The 15,707-nt window shown below is 42.2% G+C and overlaps 1 protein-coding gene across 2 annotated transcripts in view; it reads right to left on the bottom strand.

Annotated features, from left to right (window-relative positions):
- The window catches only part of mbtps1 (membrane-bound transcription factor peptidase, site 1), a 100,552-nt gene that overhangs the window by 30,460 nt on the left and 54,385 nt on the right, over positions 1-15,707 (bottom strand). For both annotated transcript variants that reach the window (XM_067997740.1, XM_067997741.1), the window contains exons 9-11: positions 13,847-13,949; positions 9,335-9,486; positions 3,880-4,041 (exon numbers count right to left, since the gene is read on the bottom strand). In XM_067997740.1, the coding sequence (XP_067853841.1) occupies positions 3,880-4,041; positions 9,335-9,486; positions 13,847-13,949 (417 nt within the window). The remainder of the gene's footprint in view (positions 1-3,879; positions 4,042-9,334; positions 9,487-13,846; positions 13,950-15,707) is intronic.

Here is a 15,707-nt window from a genome sequence, read left to right as displayed (position 1 = left end):
GTCTTGGTAGACCTGACATTCGGTATGTCCAATCAATGCACAGCAGCAATCAAGGACAACAGAATGCTGAAGTACATAACCAAAACAGTAGAAAACAAATCAAAGGAAGTTGTGACCAAACTGTACAGTGATCTGGTCAGACAGGACCTTCAGTAGGACGTCTAGTTCTTCTCGCCAAGACCCAAGGGAGACATACAAGCACTGGAGACAGCCACAAGGCCGATCCCAAGGTATCAAAGGACTGAGATATGAGGAAAGAATGGAGAAACTTATGCTTTTCATCCTGGAAAGAAGGTGTCTGAGATGGGATTTTGTAGAGGTGCACAAGATAGTTAAGAGAATGTAAAAGACAAAACTGGATTTTATGTTAAATTAATTGCGAGACTAGAATAAGTAAAAAGGTAAATTTAGGATTGAGGTTAGGAAATTCTTCTGCACTCAGTGATCAAAGTTATGGAACAAACTTGTAAGAAATATAATGGTTCAAAACCCTAAAATCTTTTAAGAAACAACTGGATGCCGAAATGGGGAACTTTAGGATCTTTCTGTATGGATGAACTAAGATGAGCCAAATGGCCTTCTTGACCATAACTATCTTGCAATCTTGTGAATCAACTGCTTTCTCTGGAATCCACTGTTCAGTGAGGGGGAAAAAAAATTCTTCTAATCTCTAACCTTGCTCAAAGTTTATGAACACTGCATATGAGTCCAAGTTATTATCTCCTCCTGCTCACTTTCTAAAAAAAATGTAATTTTTCTCACTCTCTTGATCTGTCTGCAATAAATTAACCTGGAGCCAAAAGGCCTGCTCCCAATTCTCACTGCCACTCTTCAACCAGACACGAGTGTAATAAATTGGATAGCCAGGTGGTGATGGATAGAGCCTGGTCTTCAGTTACTTCCAAGCCTTTATTCAGAGACCAACATTACTCCTCTACACCCAAAATAAGCTCTCATAAAATGGATACAAGAGAGTCCCCAATTGATATGCGCCACCTGAATACAATTGATATAAAGCATATAGATACAATTAACGAGAACTTATACATTCATTCTTAAGAGTCTTCCGTACTTCTATCTTTGGCAAAGCTTCTGGCCTCAGTTCCATCTGGGACAGCAAAAGGTTAGAAACTCAAAGAATGATTAATCATGTTAGTGTAATTTGGGATGTTAAAAATATTGCTCTATCAGGAAAAGTTACCTAAAAATGCGTATTTAAGGAAGGAGGGAGAAATAGATGTATGGAATTTAACAATAACTTGCACAGCTTCAATAAAGTTGGGCTCTCCAGCAATTTCACATTTGTTCAATTATCTGCTCTCTACCTGCCTGTCCAGAAGACCTTCGGTGACCCTGACCTTAGGCTTCCAACTGTAAAGAATTCTCACATACTCCTTTAGGTGTCAAGAAACACTGGATTCTGGATGTCTTCAATGCAGGATGCCAGCTATTTGAGATTGCCAAGTCTCCTATGTTACAAATGCATTCAAAAATTACTAAACTACACTGGTATATTGCACATTTGGTCCCTTCAAGATTTAATGTTAATGTGTAATCAACAATTCCAGGCTTGGCTTTTCTCATGGCTTGGAAACTTATTCAGTGAGTAGCTGAGCTATACAGATAAGGCCGAACCAGAGTTCAATCACCAAACTGAGCTGATCTCAGTCAAGGAAGTGGTAATGGCACTATGAGCCTCCGCCCTAGGATCCAGTTCACTTGTGATACCCCCTGTAATGAAATTGCCTGCTGGTACTGGCAATGTTCACATGAGTAACAGCCATACGGGCGAGATATTGGAGGGCAAGTCAGCATCAGTGCAACCAGACAAAGCACAAGCAGACAACACATTCAGAAGAGGCTGATAAATTGGAAAAGAAAAAAAAAATTTAGCTTGCTTACAAGCCAAAAGCTCAACAATCCCAGGTTATAAAGTATTCAATCCAATTCGATCATGATTTCATACAAAAAGACAGATTTAAAAAAAAAATTCATTCATGGGATGAGAGGGTCGCTGGCAAGGCCAGCATTTATTGCCCATCCCTATTTGCCCTTGAGAAGATGGTGGCGAACCACCTTCTTGAACCGCTGCAGTCCGTGTGGTGACGGTTCTCCCACAGTGCTGTTAGAAAGGGAGTTCCAGGATTTTGACCAGCAACGACGAAGGAACGGCGATATATTTCCAAGTCAGGATGGTGTGAGACTTAGAGGGGAACGAGGAGGTGGTGTTGTTCCCATGTGCCTGCTGCCCTTGTCCTTCTAGGTGGTAGAGGTCACAGGTTTGGGAGGTGCTGTCGAAGAAGCCTTGGCGAGTTGTTGCAGTGCATCCTGTGGATGGTGCACACTGCAGCCACTGTGCGCCAGTGGTGAAGGGAGTGAACGTTTGGGGTGGTGGATGGGGTGCTTTGTCCTGGACGGTGTCGAGCTTCGAGTATTGTTGGAGCTGCACTCATCCAGGCAAATGGAGAGTATTCCATCACACTCCTGACTTGTGCCTTATAGATGGTGGAAAGGCTTTGGGGAGTCATGAGGTGAGTCACTCGCTGCAGAATACCCAGCCTCTGACCTGCTCTTGTAGCCACAGTATTTAAGTGGCTGGTCCAGTTAAGTTTCTGGTCAATGGTGACCCCCAGGACATTGATGATGCGGGATTCGACGATGGTAATGCCGTTGAATGTCAAGGGGAAGTGGTTAAATATCTCTTGTTGGAGATGGTCATTGCCTAACACACCATTACTAAACTTTATTTCATGCACCACCTGAAAACTCACCCAAAACTGGCTTTATAAAAAAAAAAATGGATGACCTCAGACAGGCAATAAATAAGAGCTTCACTGAACTCTGGGAGATGTATTAAGCCTCTTCACACAAAGTTCCACGTGGTATCCCAGTTACCTGCTGATGTTACTAAAAAAAGTGCTCCAATCTGCTTGCTGCTATGAGACCAAGACTCAATTGCTTCGCAGCTGAGATCAGAACAGACAGGGAATCAAGCCTGGGCCTTTCTGGTCTCTATTGCGTAGCAGTACAGAAAGCTGAAGCTTTAACCACAAGGCCAGTGGAGAAAGCTTATGCTCTTGCTTTCAGAGGAGAGAACAGGGGGAGGCGCCAAGTTTAATTTTCATTTTAACAGATAGTCTTTGAACCCGCCAGTTGTATACGTGACCTGAGAAATGAAATTGCTCTTTAGAAAGTATCCAGAGCTCCCTAAATAGCACAACATATTGTGCAAGGACAAGGGTAATGGGCAATCAGGAACAGGATACATGCAGCAGAATTTTAAACAAATTGGAGTTTATGGAGGGTGAAGGATGGGAGGCCAGCAAGCAAAGTATTACTTGTTGAATCCCCTAGAGAGGACAAAGGCATGGATAGGGATTTCAGTAGTAGAGGGACAGAGGTATTCAATAATGCAGAGGTGGGTGTCAGCAGTCTAGACTATGGATTAAAGGTTTAAAGCTCAGCTCAGGGCAATACAGGATGCAATGGTGTGGTTTAGCCCAAGGCAGTAACTGTGGAGATGGCATCAGTGGCACGAGTGCAGAGTTTACGGTGGGGGTTGAAGCCGATGTTATGACTCATCCAAGACTTGATGTCGGACAAGCAGTCTGACAGCACAGATGCAGTCTAGGGCTTGAGGGGGGTTGGTGAAAAGTTGGAGCTGAGTATCAACAGTATACGCGTGACAAGATCAGACTCAGCCATTGAAGTCAAGTTTGTCCAGAACACAGACATGAGGAATGGTCACGGTGTTCGAGATAGGACTGCTGGTACTCTCAAAATTATTCCCTAGCAAGAATCACTACCTTCAACACAGGAAGTGAGGAAGTGGGAGACAAAAAAAAATGTAAAATTATCTGAATTCACTTCAGCACTAACCTGGCTTGAGGCTTGTAGATTTTCAGAATTTGGTAGGCTTTCAGCAGATCCAGTTTTCCATGACCCTGTTCAAACATGTTGACCCCAGGCAGTCTGCGTGCAGAGGCTATCAATGCTTGTTTCATACTGGCTGGATTCACCATCTCACGGCGCTGCACAGTGCTGATAAAAGAAACAGAAAGCAAGTTTTCACCAAAACAAACTCAGGAGAATTCAGCTGACTGAATGGGTAGGAATTCTGTACAAATTGCTAAAATTTAACTGAGAAATTACAACTTAAAATAATCACTTTCTTCACTACCAAGTCAAATTTACACCTCACTTGCCACAGGGGCTACTTTCTTCACTTAAAGTTTGAATGTTTTATCAAACGGTTCAAAAACATTGCAATTTGAAAGACTGCAAAACTTCAGTGAATTTGAACAAGGCAAGGCAACCAACTGTTCAAGGTCAGCTAACTGTTTAAAGTTTTATTAATCTTAATGCTCACTCCAGAAGTCCAGCAAGCAAGAGTAGGGTAGCTGAAAATGTGTGTAATTTCTCTAAAAAATACTAGATCAGTGTTCATGGCCTACAGCAGATTCATGGCCTCTTTCTGTACTGTAGTTTCGATGTAAGATTGCACTAATGAGGTGTTATTGTATTTCACGTCTGGGTCAAGAATCAATAAATAGGAACAAAGCACGTCTTAGACCAATAAGAACTGAAGAGATGAATCTTACTTAAAAAAGGGACTTTAGACATAAGCAACCATTTTAGTACATAATACATTAATTATGCAGGTACCTAACTTGTGAATTAACTATAATCTTTTGCTTGAAACCACACCTGAAAAACCTCTCCCCAGTTACACTGCCCTGCAATGAAAATAAATGGAATTTCATTGGAAGGTTTGCACCAACTCTTGAACCAGCCCCAATTTAAAGTATGTGTCATCTAGTTAGCAAACACATTAACAGCAACTTGAACCCAAATCCGGCATCCGCTTCTCATATTTCTAATCACTCATTAATTTAATTCCAGGCTGTAAAGCTATTTCCAAAAGAACAGCAAACATTGACATATGCTAATGTTTGACCAATCTACAATGTAGCTTATCTGAACATCTACCCATAGTGCAAGATTTAAAGCTAATTTTAACAAATTAAGATAAAATCTTGGAAATTATTCAGAAAACAACTAAGCAGCACCACAAGTGACTACATGGTTGCTCCAACATATTGTGCTATGGTGTGGTAGAATATGGATTTGTTTTCCCACACTAAGTTCCTGAGCAACAAGGGGAAGGCACAGAGCAAGAGGCTAGGTGCTTCTCCATATAATCGGAAAATAAATAGACTTATCAGGGGTAGAACCAATCTCAGCCACTGGATAAAAAGTGACGTTGGCAGAGGCGTGGAAGCAGGCAATTTGACTAGCCTCTCTCAAGTAAGAGAGTATGCTCACAAAGGAAGAGACATAGGTAGGAGGAAAATCAAACCTGAAGAGGCATAAAGGTGAAAGGACTGTACATAACAAATTTTCTATTTATAGTATTTGCCAAAGAATCAAATCCATTCAAAGCATTTATTACCTTCTTACACACTTGTCTGTGAACATGATTCCTAAAGAAAGATTACCTAGCTAGTAAGGTGGTCATTAATTTTCCAACAATATGGATCCTCTGCATACCCATATGAATACAGTCTACCTTGACAGCACAATTTCCCAGACCTTGAATATGCACCTGAAAATATCATTGCAACTCTGCAGACCAGACCTGTGTAACTGTTTACTCCATCTGCCTATAAGTTTATCCATGTGATTTGGGTGAATGTATGATTTGCACATGAAAACCTTGGTGCCCAAGGATAAAATCATACAGCCTCTAGGTGGACATGCCTTTGCCAAGGGTGGAAATGCAGGAATGGATGGCTGTCAGGAGAGTAAACATAGGAACAGGAGTGGGCCATTCAATGAGATCATGGCTAATCAGTATCCTAACTCCATCCACCTGCCTTGGCTCCATATCCCTTAATACCCTTGGCTAGCAAAAATCTATCGCTCTCAGATTTTAAATTATTAATGGAGCTAGCATCTACTGCTTTTTGTGGGAGAGAATTCCACACTTCTACCACCCTTTGCACGAGGAAGTGTTTCCTAACTTCTCTCCTGAATGGCCTGGCTCTGATTTTAAGGTTATGTTCCTTTGCCCTCGACTCCACCAGCAGAAATATCCAGATGCCTCCAACTCCAAAAAATACTGAACTATCTCCAGGTAGATCTTCCATTTGGGACAGTATCTGCCATAGTTGTTTACTCTTAGCTTAGCACTTTGCCAAGGGAATCTCTTGAAATAGACAACAGCATACATCATAGTAAAATTGATTTATCCTAGCTCGTTTACAAGTGGTCAAAGTAAGTGTCTCACAGCAAAGTACCTGGCACATTAGTTAAATGGAACAGAAAGCAGTCAATTGAAACTGATCAGCCGTAGAATGCTAGCAGATGGGGGCAAGTAACCCCATCCCCCCCACCACCAAACTACCTGCTGATTTACAAAAATACCATATTGCATCAACTACTGCATACTAGCCTGTTCTGCACTACAGTCTGGTAGCATTCTACAGCTGATCAGTTCCAACTGACTGCTCTCTACCATTTAACTAATGTACCAGGTACTTTGCTGTGAGACACTTACTTTTATCCTAGCTTATTTACAAGTGGTCAATCAATTTTGTCCAGTGCCTGGGCTGCAGTAGGGACTTTGAGTAGCGAAGAAAGGATTCCACTCTAATGCTGGGGATCCCTGGGGCCAGTACATTAATGCAGGAGTTGTCCACAGCTTCAAACACTTGTGCATCAGGAGTTTTGATCAGACACTGCACCCTCAGGCAATTCAAGCTCCTTCACCCTCTTAGAGAAATCCTGTTCCCAAGTGCCTGCAGACAGATGGGATAATCTAAACTGGTCCCTTGGGTGTCCACTGGTAGGGTTCTTGCCAGCTCATTATGTTCAGAGAGTCAAATCATTCACACAATATGCTGTGCACATCCCTGGCATATTGCCTAGGAGAGGGTATGAAATTCTCCAGTGTTTTCTCAAATCCTGCTCTCAGGAGGGAATCTGCAGCAATTGAGAGGAACCCCCAGTGAAAATGAGATTGAGTGACAATGCCTGTGCAAGCTGAGGCAGGTTCCCCATCCCCCACTTTCAACTTCACCGTAGCTACTTCAACACCATTCTTCAAGTACTTCATTTTGTGAAACCCGTGATGCATTTTGACATCACATGGAGCAACATAAATGCAAGTTATTATTTTCTTTTTAAACTTACATTGCCCATTTATTCTTATCTGCAGTTCTTCACACCTGTCCATACAACACTTTATCCATCACTGTTCCACTCAGCTCACATTTTATAGGTTCTTAGCTGCCTATCCCGCCTCCTCAGAATTTTGATATCCTGAATTTGATCAATTTGGCTGAACTTCTGAATCCGAGCATTTAATATCATTTAGAAACAATAAGGAGTCCTAATACCAATCCTTGGGACATTCCATTCATGACGTCTCCCCTTACAGCAAGCACCAAGTGTTAACTGTGAACTCTCATCATAAATCTCTCAAAACCATCTGTATGCTACTCTTACGAGGTTTGCTGGCTTCTTCTTGCTGCTCTGTTTAAAATTGAAAATCTACCAACAACTTACACTTTTATTTAGTGGATAGAAATATTTTGCATCAACTTAAAATGGGTGCACCAAAGCAGACCCCACTGACTCTCCAAAAGAATTCTCCTAGTGTCACTAAACAGAGCTCAACGCTATGAAGCTGCGTAGGTATGTATTCCTTCCTTTTACCCCCTCTGACAGTCCTATTAAATAAAGATTACTGCTCCTGGAATTGTTCTACCAGTCATCCAGTTTGATATTCACTGCCTTTTTAAAGAACTTCACCAATCACCTTCACAACAGTCTCTAAATTAATTAGTTTCCACACCAGAAAACCACTTCTCCAACTCTACATTAGTGGTTCTTGAATTTCCATTTCAAAACAAGGACATGTCCTATTTTGCTTCATCTACTCTGATTTATAGTTTTTAATATCAAGTAATTACCCCAGAACCATAGGCCAGTCTCCAACCCATCTCTTTTGGCAACTAGAGGCCTTATAAATTGGTTATACTTCGATTTCTTTTTCCTCACTTATGTTTGGGACGGAGAAGATGCTTTAAATATTCTCTTACTTCTGTCCACTCCTGTTCATTTTTATCTTTTTGTTTTTTCTTTCCGTTTCCCATCTTTTTTCCCCCCCCCCCAACCCCCAGCCCAGCCCTTGTTTCTTCAATTCGCTTAGCTTCCCTAACCTTTGCTACAGCCTGATGGGAACTGTTGGAGCCCACAAATTTCAGGCCATTAAAAACAGAATTAATGCAGTGGTGAGAAAATAGAGCAAAGACCCTAATACTGGTTGGAAATTGCACTACAGACCATACTGAGCACATGAATGTTGCTGATTTTGATTATGGCTGAATTTAGCTCTACTTTTTCCTGTTTTACAGCAGCTGACTAAATTAACACTCTCTCTAGACCGCAATGAACAGCACACATTGAAGCAAATTGGTGCACTGCGTACTCAATCACTCCTTTGTGTACAAGGCAGGATACAAGCGCTTTTTTCGCAGATCAGCGTTTTGTCTAACTGGATACAGATACTTTACAGCATTATGAATCTCTAGATTAAATGTTATTTATGACAGTTTTGGCAAGGATGAAAATACTTACATATAGACTGACTTGGTTACCAAATTGTTGACAAACTTTAATTGCATCCTTGTTTTGGTATTTGCAGGAGCAAGTCCTAAAAGATTCTCCCAAATCAATAGTTACTCAAAAAAATACACCCCCGTGGGACAGTATCAGCATTCTCCAGATGTTACAGAAACCACTATGTAGCCTAAAGCTAAATTTACAGTAGCTGAAGTTTTCTTAAATATTTACAGACAATGTACCATGTTTGACCAAAATACAGAAACACCCTGCATGTAATTTGATAAGCAAGTTACAGGGGTCAGATCACACATGGGATATTTTCCATATCACAATTATACGACAGCATCAAACGTAATCCCTCTGCCAACACTGAAAAGCAGCCAATTTTGGTGGGGGAGAAAATACACTTACATGCGTACCATCACTGTGGTGTTTTGTTGGGCTACAAGTGCTTCTGGGATAACACGTGCACTGTTGCAATAGGCTCACTTTCTAAAAGTATAGTATCTCTTACTACATTGTGCGTTAAGCTTTCAAGTACCTGTGGAATCAGATGCTGGCTGCTGCTGTTTTGTGCTGCAAGGCCCGATGAAGCCCCATGCAGTGGTACATCCAATCATCCAGGATTACTTTCATCGCATAAATCATTAATAAAAATTGTATTTTTATGCACTAGCTTTCAATCGCACTCTCATATATTTACCTTGCAAGCAGAGTGACTGCACCTGCCACTACTGGTGATGCCACACTAGTTCCCGAAAGTGAGCGGCAACCGCCCTGCATACCAGAGCCTCGGACACCAGAGCCGTAGGTCACAATATCTGGCTTCATTCTGCCATAACCACCAGGAAGCTCCTATGGAAAAAGAAAAAAGAAAAAACAAGCGTTCAGCTGGCTGCAACCCAAGGGCTGAAGTTACAAATGTGGCTAATTTTAATTGTGTGACTAAGTTTGAGGCAGGAATATATATTAACATTAGCAACTGGCCAAGGTCTCACATGGTGCGTGCCATTTGGCACAGGCAGCCATTCGGTGTACCTTTCACTGCATTACCAACCCATGTAAAGATATTTTTGGCATAAGTTTAGAAACCCAACTGAATAGCCAAGAGCCAGGGCGTTGGCAATCAAGGTTAAAACAAGCAAAGGGAGGAGAGGTAAATTTGGAAGTAGTGGTTAGCCAACACTAAGCTTGGGTTTCAAAAGTCTAGATCCCTCCTTTACAGAGAGGTGCTAAAGTCATTTAAGTGTTGAACTTGCATCAGTTGATTTTAGAAATGTGGATACGACATGACAATGCAAAGCTCAAATGGCCTCGCATCATTCCCAGCCAAAGGAAAGGAAGAACCTGCATTTATATAGCCCTTTCACATCCTCATGACACCCAAAGACGTTTACTGCCAATAAATTACTTTTGAAGTGCAGTCACTGTTATGTGGGAAATGTAGCAGGCAATATGCACACAGCAAGGAGATAAATGACCAGATAATTGGTTTTGGTGGCATTGGTTGAGGGATAAATATTGGCCAGGACACTGGGAGAACTCCCCTGCTCCTCTTTGAATAGTACCATGGGATCTTTTACATCCACCCGAGGGGACAGACAGGGCCTTGGTTTAACCTCATCCAAAAGATAGCACCTCAGTGTTAAAATTTAGGCTGACACTACAGTGTCACAACCTTCTGATTCAGAGGCGAGACTACTACCAAGGAGCCAAGATGACACATTAAGAAGGAAACTCGCCTTGAAAACTGCACAACCAGAGCTTGGATTTCTTTATTTTTTGGTTTTAAGTTGGTCCAAGAATTGAACGCATCTTTAATCAGCCCAATCTTTCCTCTTGTAATTCCTATGTAGTGTGCCATTACATCAACTTTTCAATTTATTATTACTTAGCCCTTCAAATACAACAGTAGTAATTCAATGCATCCTGCAATTTAACTGCTGAATGAACGTTGGTATCTGACATCAATTATGGTGAAGTTAAATTAAATAAATGTACAAGATGATGGAATATTTTTGGACAAATTAAAAATTTCTACTCGGTTATATTTTAGCACCATAAACCTCAGGACCTTGAATGGTTTTAATACCAAGAAAAAGGATCTCTAACAAGGCCTACAGGTGTTACAGTAAGTTTTTTGTGATATATATTAATGATTTGGACTTGAAGGTGGGGGCTTGATCAAGAAGTTTAAAAATATTGGCCGTGTGGTTTATAGTGAGGAGGAAAGCTGTATACTGCAGGAAGATATCAATGAAATGGTCAGATGGGCAGAAAAGTGGCAAATGGAATTCAATCCAGAGAAGTGTGATGTAATGCCTTTGGGGAGGACAAACAAGGCAAGGGAGTACACAATAAATGGGAGGATACTGAGGTGTAGAGGAACAAAGGGACCTTGGAGTGCATGTCTACAGATCCCTGATAGTAGCAGGACAGGTAGATAAGGTGGTTACGGGATACTTTCCTTTATTAGCCGAGGCATAGAATACAAGAGCAGGGAGCTTATGCTAGAACTGTACAAAACGTTGGTTAGGCCACAGCTTGAGTACTGTGTACAGTTCTGGTCACCACATTACAGGAAAGATGTGATTGCATTAGAGGGGTACAGAGGAGATTTATGAGAATGTTGCCAGGGCTGGAGAATTTTAGCTATGAGAAAAGATTGGATAGGCTGGGGTTGTTTTCTTTGGAACAGAGGAGGCTGAGTGGAGATTTAATTCAGGTGTATAAAATTATGAGGGGCCTAGATAGAGTGGATGGGAAGGACCTACTCCCTTAGCAGAGGGGTCAGTGACCAGGGGGCATAGATTTAAAGTAATTGGTAGAAGGATTAGAGGGGAGCTGAGGAGAAATGTTTTCACCCAGACGGTGGTAGAGGCAGAAACCCTCAACTCATTTAAAAAGTATTGGGAGTGCCGTAACAGACAGGGCTACGGGCCAAGTGCTGGTAAGTGGGATTAAGCTGGACAGCTCTTTTTTGGCCAGCACGGACATGATGGGCCAAATGGCCTCCTTCTGTGTCGTAACTTTCTATGATTCTTACATCAGGAGCATGCATCCTAGTTTGCTCCTTTAATCCTCCAATGCACACTGAATTATTTCATCACAAATGACAACAAACCAATGCATGTTGCCAAGAATACCTGTGGGGAAAAAAGCCTCCTGCACGCTGATACAGGTCACCACCAGAAAATAAAACTGCGGCCCTGAATTACTTCCCCTCAAATGCAAGATTTATGATCACAAGTTCCAGCCCAAGTACACAGTTTATCATAACGAGCTTACGTGTCACCTAACGTTTTGTGTTCGGACAGATCCACCGCTTGAATTAAGGGGATGACACCCAGCAGTCATTATTTCTTTACTTGAATTCAGGACTCACGTCCTTACTTTAAAGCCTTGAAGATGTGACCAATGCTGAATACCAAGGTCACTGCCAGAAAACAAAAAGCATCTCATCAAGTTGTACTTGTGTAACGGGAGTGCTTTAAGTATCTGTTAATCTCACACATACATAGGAGGGCCACAATTTATAGACAAACACAAGCAAGCACTCAGAACAACAGAATCAGTTAATTAAAAAAAATCTGGGAGCCGTGGTGGTAGCCAACAAATCAGTGCTAACGTTTAAACCCAGTTCTATGTTTACTTATAAGAAATTATATCAAGTTCAACACAAATTTAATTTTTTGGCAGGGTTAGGTCAGGTAATGTGTGCATTCCAGGCCACAGCATTTCATTGTTTCCTAATCCTGTAAGAGGCATGATCCTCAGCCATAAAACTACCAGCAGCCGTGCAAATAAGATTTCAGAAGTACAGGATCCAATAAGGTCAATCACATCCTGTACAGCTTTAAAACGAGCTTTAAAATACTATAACAACTTGCATTTATCTAGCGACTTTAACGGGATTTCACAGGAGCGTTATCAAACAAAATTTGACACCAAGCCACATAAGAAGCCAATGGTGGAGTGATTAAAATTGGGGATGAGCAAGAGGCAAGAATTGGAGAAGTGCAGAGATAACGGAGCGTTGTAGGGCTGGAGGAGGTTGCAGAAATAGGGAGGGGTGAGGCTATTGAGGGATTTGAAAAAAAAGGATGAGAATTTTAAAATTGAGGCGTTGCCAGGCCTGGAGCCAATGAAGGTCAGTGAGCACGGGGGGGGGGGGGGGGGGGGCACGGTGGAGAATAGGTGAATGGGACTTGGTGTGAGTTAGGATACGGGCAGCAGAGTTTTGGATGAGCTTAAGTTTACAGAGGGTGCAAGGTGGGAGGCCAGCCAGGAAAGCACTGGAACGGTGGAGTGTAGAGGTCACAAAGGCATGGATGAGGATTTCAGCAGCAGATGAGATGAGGCAGAGGAGGAGACGGGCAATGTTACAGAGGTGGAAATAGGCGGTCTTGGTGATGGAGAGGGTACGGGGGTCAGAAGCTCAGCTCAGGGTCAAATAAGACAGTGAGGCTGAACCTGAGATTAGTTACTTCTGAGGGTACAATAGAAGCACCTAAGGTGCATTTCTGCAGTATTCTTCATTAGAGGAAAACTCATGACAAAGTGCACATCAGCAGTCCAACGCACTACCACAGAATAGCAAATAAGTATAATGCCAGTCCCTGGCATTCTCAGGGACCATCAATTCAGAGCCAAAATTCATCTGGAGAAACTTCCTTGACACATTCAGTTCCTCAGTGCCTATCTTCTTCCCAAGAGTGAAACCCAGCAGTGCGAAATCTAGATTTTGATTTATAATGGACCGATCACACACTGGCCACCTGTTGTACAGAATTCTGAACAGTACATCCAATAAAGTGAGATATTTTATTTGGCCATCAACTCAGCGTTTATGCTACAGACAAAGCTACTGCAGATCAACAATCTGGATCAACCCAAACAAACATTCATATGCAATACCAAAGCTTCATACACAGTTCATCTTACCTGTGGAACTCCCCACCAGCATCGTCACCAGGAGCTCCAACTCTCGTATGCAAAAGTCCAAATGCTGAAGGAAGGCTGTTGGAGCTTGTGTTAGACTATAGGCGGACTCTACACTTTCTCTTCAGCTCTGCACTGAGCATTCACCAGGGTCAATATTACAAGGTACCATTTTCAAAGTTGGCACCAGCTGCACCCCACAATATCATCCAGTATACCAAGAGGGGAAAAAATAATCAACCACAGTGTTACATGCAGTAATTCTACAACTTACCCAAGTGGTCATTCCTCTGGAGGAGAATCGAGCCATGTTGTCTTCAAAGTCAATTCCACCCACACCAATTACATCCATCTGGTCAGCAGGGTTATTGAGGGTGCTGGAAAAGGCCAAGGCAACACAATCATATCTTACAGAACCAACAATAAAATAAATTACAACTAAAAGTTGATCTACAATCAATTGGGAATATTTGCTAAGGTAGGGTTCAATTCCTTGAACTGTACAATCTAATGGAAAAGCAGCTGGTTTATAACAGTTTAACCTTGCAGTTTGGCTTGTAACAGCTATTCCATGGTCATCTCTGCACTGTGGCATATGTCCCAGTAAAAACCTTTGTAAATGGTTACCACAGTACTGGCAAACAACTGCACAGGTTAATTGTGTCTAAGCAACACTGGAGCCAACACTTGTAGAGCTATCCCTCAAGCTTCAATAGTGGCCCTCTTCCAGGAGGCAGCAGCTATTGACTGCATCAACAGTCATCTAGACATCAGGCTTTGGGAGAAATAACCTTATGGCAGTAGGATTGGAAAATTCTCCAAGTGACTGTATAATGGACCTCCCCAGAGCCATGAGCATTGAGAAAATCCTAGGTAAATCAGTCATGCTAGGCACCATCTTGTGCCAAAAGTAAATGTGATTAAAAGCAAGTTGCCATGCTTTCATGTCAATCCAAGTCTTGGATGATCCAGAACTTTCTTCAGCTCATCATCCACAAAACTGTTCAGCATCCATCAGAAGCTCAGTGCCTCAGGCACCAATTCCCTCTCCCTCCCCAGCTGCTCACTCAGCTAAATCTGAAGATGTGAAACCTCAGTGTCCTGTGCTTGACATGCTACATCCAGTGTTACCAATGGATCGTGTGGAGCATAAATATTGGCATGGACCTGTTGGGCCGAATGGCCTGTTTCTGTGCTGCACATTCTATGTAAGTGTTGCCAAAACATCTAATTTCCACCTTCAAAATATTGTTCGGCTGCAACCCTACCTCAGCTACACCACTGCTGAAACAATCATCCATTCACACTTCCTTCGCTTCAAGGATGGGCATCTCCCATAATGTCCTTGCCAGCTTCCTATACTCCAACTCCCTGCGTCCATAATCCATTCAAAAAGGTCACAAGCAGCCATCATCCTCACTATCCTTCATGGCTGCCTGTCATCCAGCACATCAATTTCAAAACCCTCGTCCTCAAATCCCTTCATGGCTTTCCTCCTACTTCTGTCATAATGTAGGCAAACATGCTGCCCAATTTGCACACAGCAAGACGCCACAAACTGCAATAAGATAAATGACCAGTTAATCTGTTTTTGGTAGCATTGATAGATGTTGGCTCAGACACCAGCAGAACTCCCTTGCTCTTCTTCAAATAGTGCCATGGGATCTTTAATACCCACGTGAAGAGGCACATGGAGCTTCATTTTAAAACATCATCCAAAACACAACACCTCCAATAGTGCAGCACTCCCTCAAAATGGTGCCAACCAGGATTATGTGCTCAAGTCTCTGGAGTGGGGTTGAACCCATAACCCTCTGACTCAAGATGTGAGAGAGTGCTACCACTGAGCCAAGGCTATACAAATGTACTTATTGAAGCTGTATCATCACAAAGGTTGCAGGGGAAGGCATATCCATGCTTTGCTGCAAGTTGACTGTGGAAGGTCATATTGGCCTTGGAGGGAGTGCAGCGTAGGTTTACTAGAATGATACCTGGACTTCAAGGGTTAAGTTACGAGGAGACATTACACAATTGGGGTTGTATTCTCTAGAGTTTAGAAGGGTAAGGGGTGATCTGATCGAAGTTTATAAGATATTAATGGGGAACAGATAGGGTGGATAGAGAGAAACTATTTC

Source organism: Heptranchias perlo, chromosome 16, assembly GCF_035084215.1.
Source record: "Heptranchias perlo isolate sHepPer1 chromosome 16, sHepPer1.hap1, whole genome shotgun sequence".
NCBI classification, from domain to species: domain Eukaryota; kingdom Metazoa; phylum Chordata; class Chondrichthyes; order Hexanchiformes; family Hexanchidae; genus Heptranchias; species Heptranchias perlo.
The sequence above is the reverse complement of the archived record's forward strand: the minus strand, read 5'-3'. Positions and strand labels throughout refer to the sequence as shown.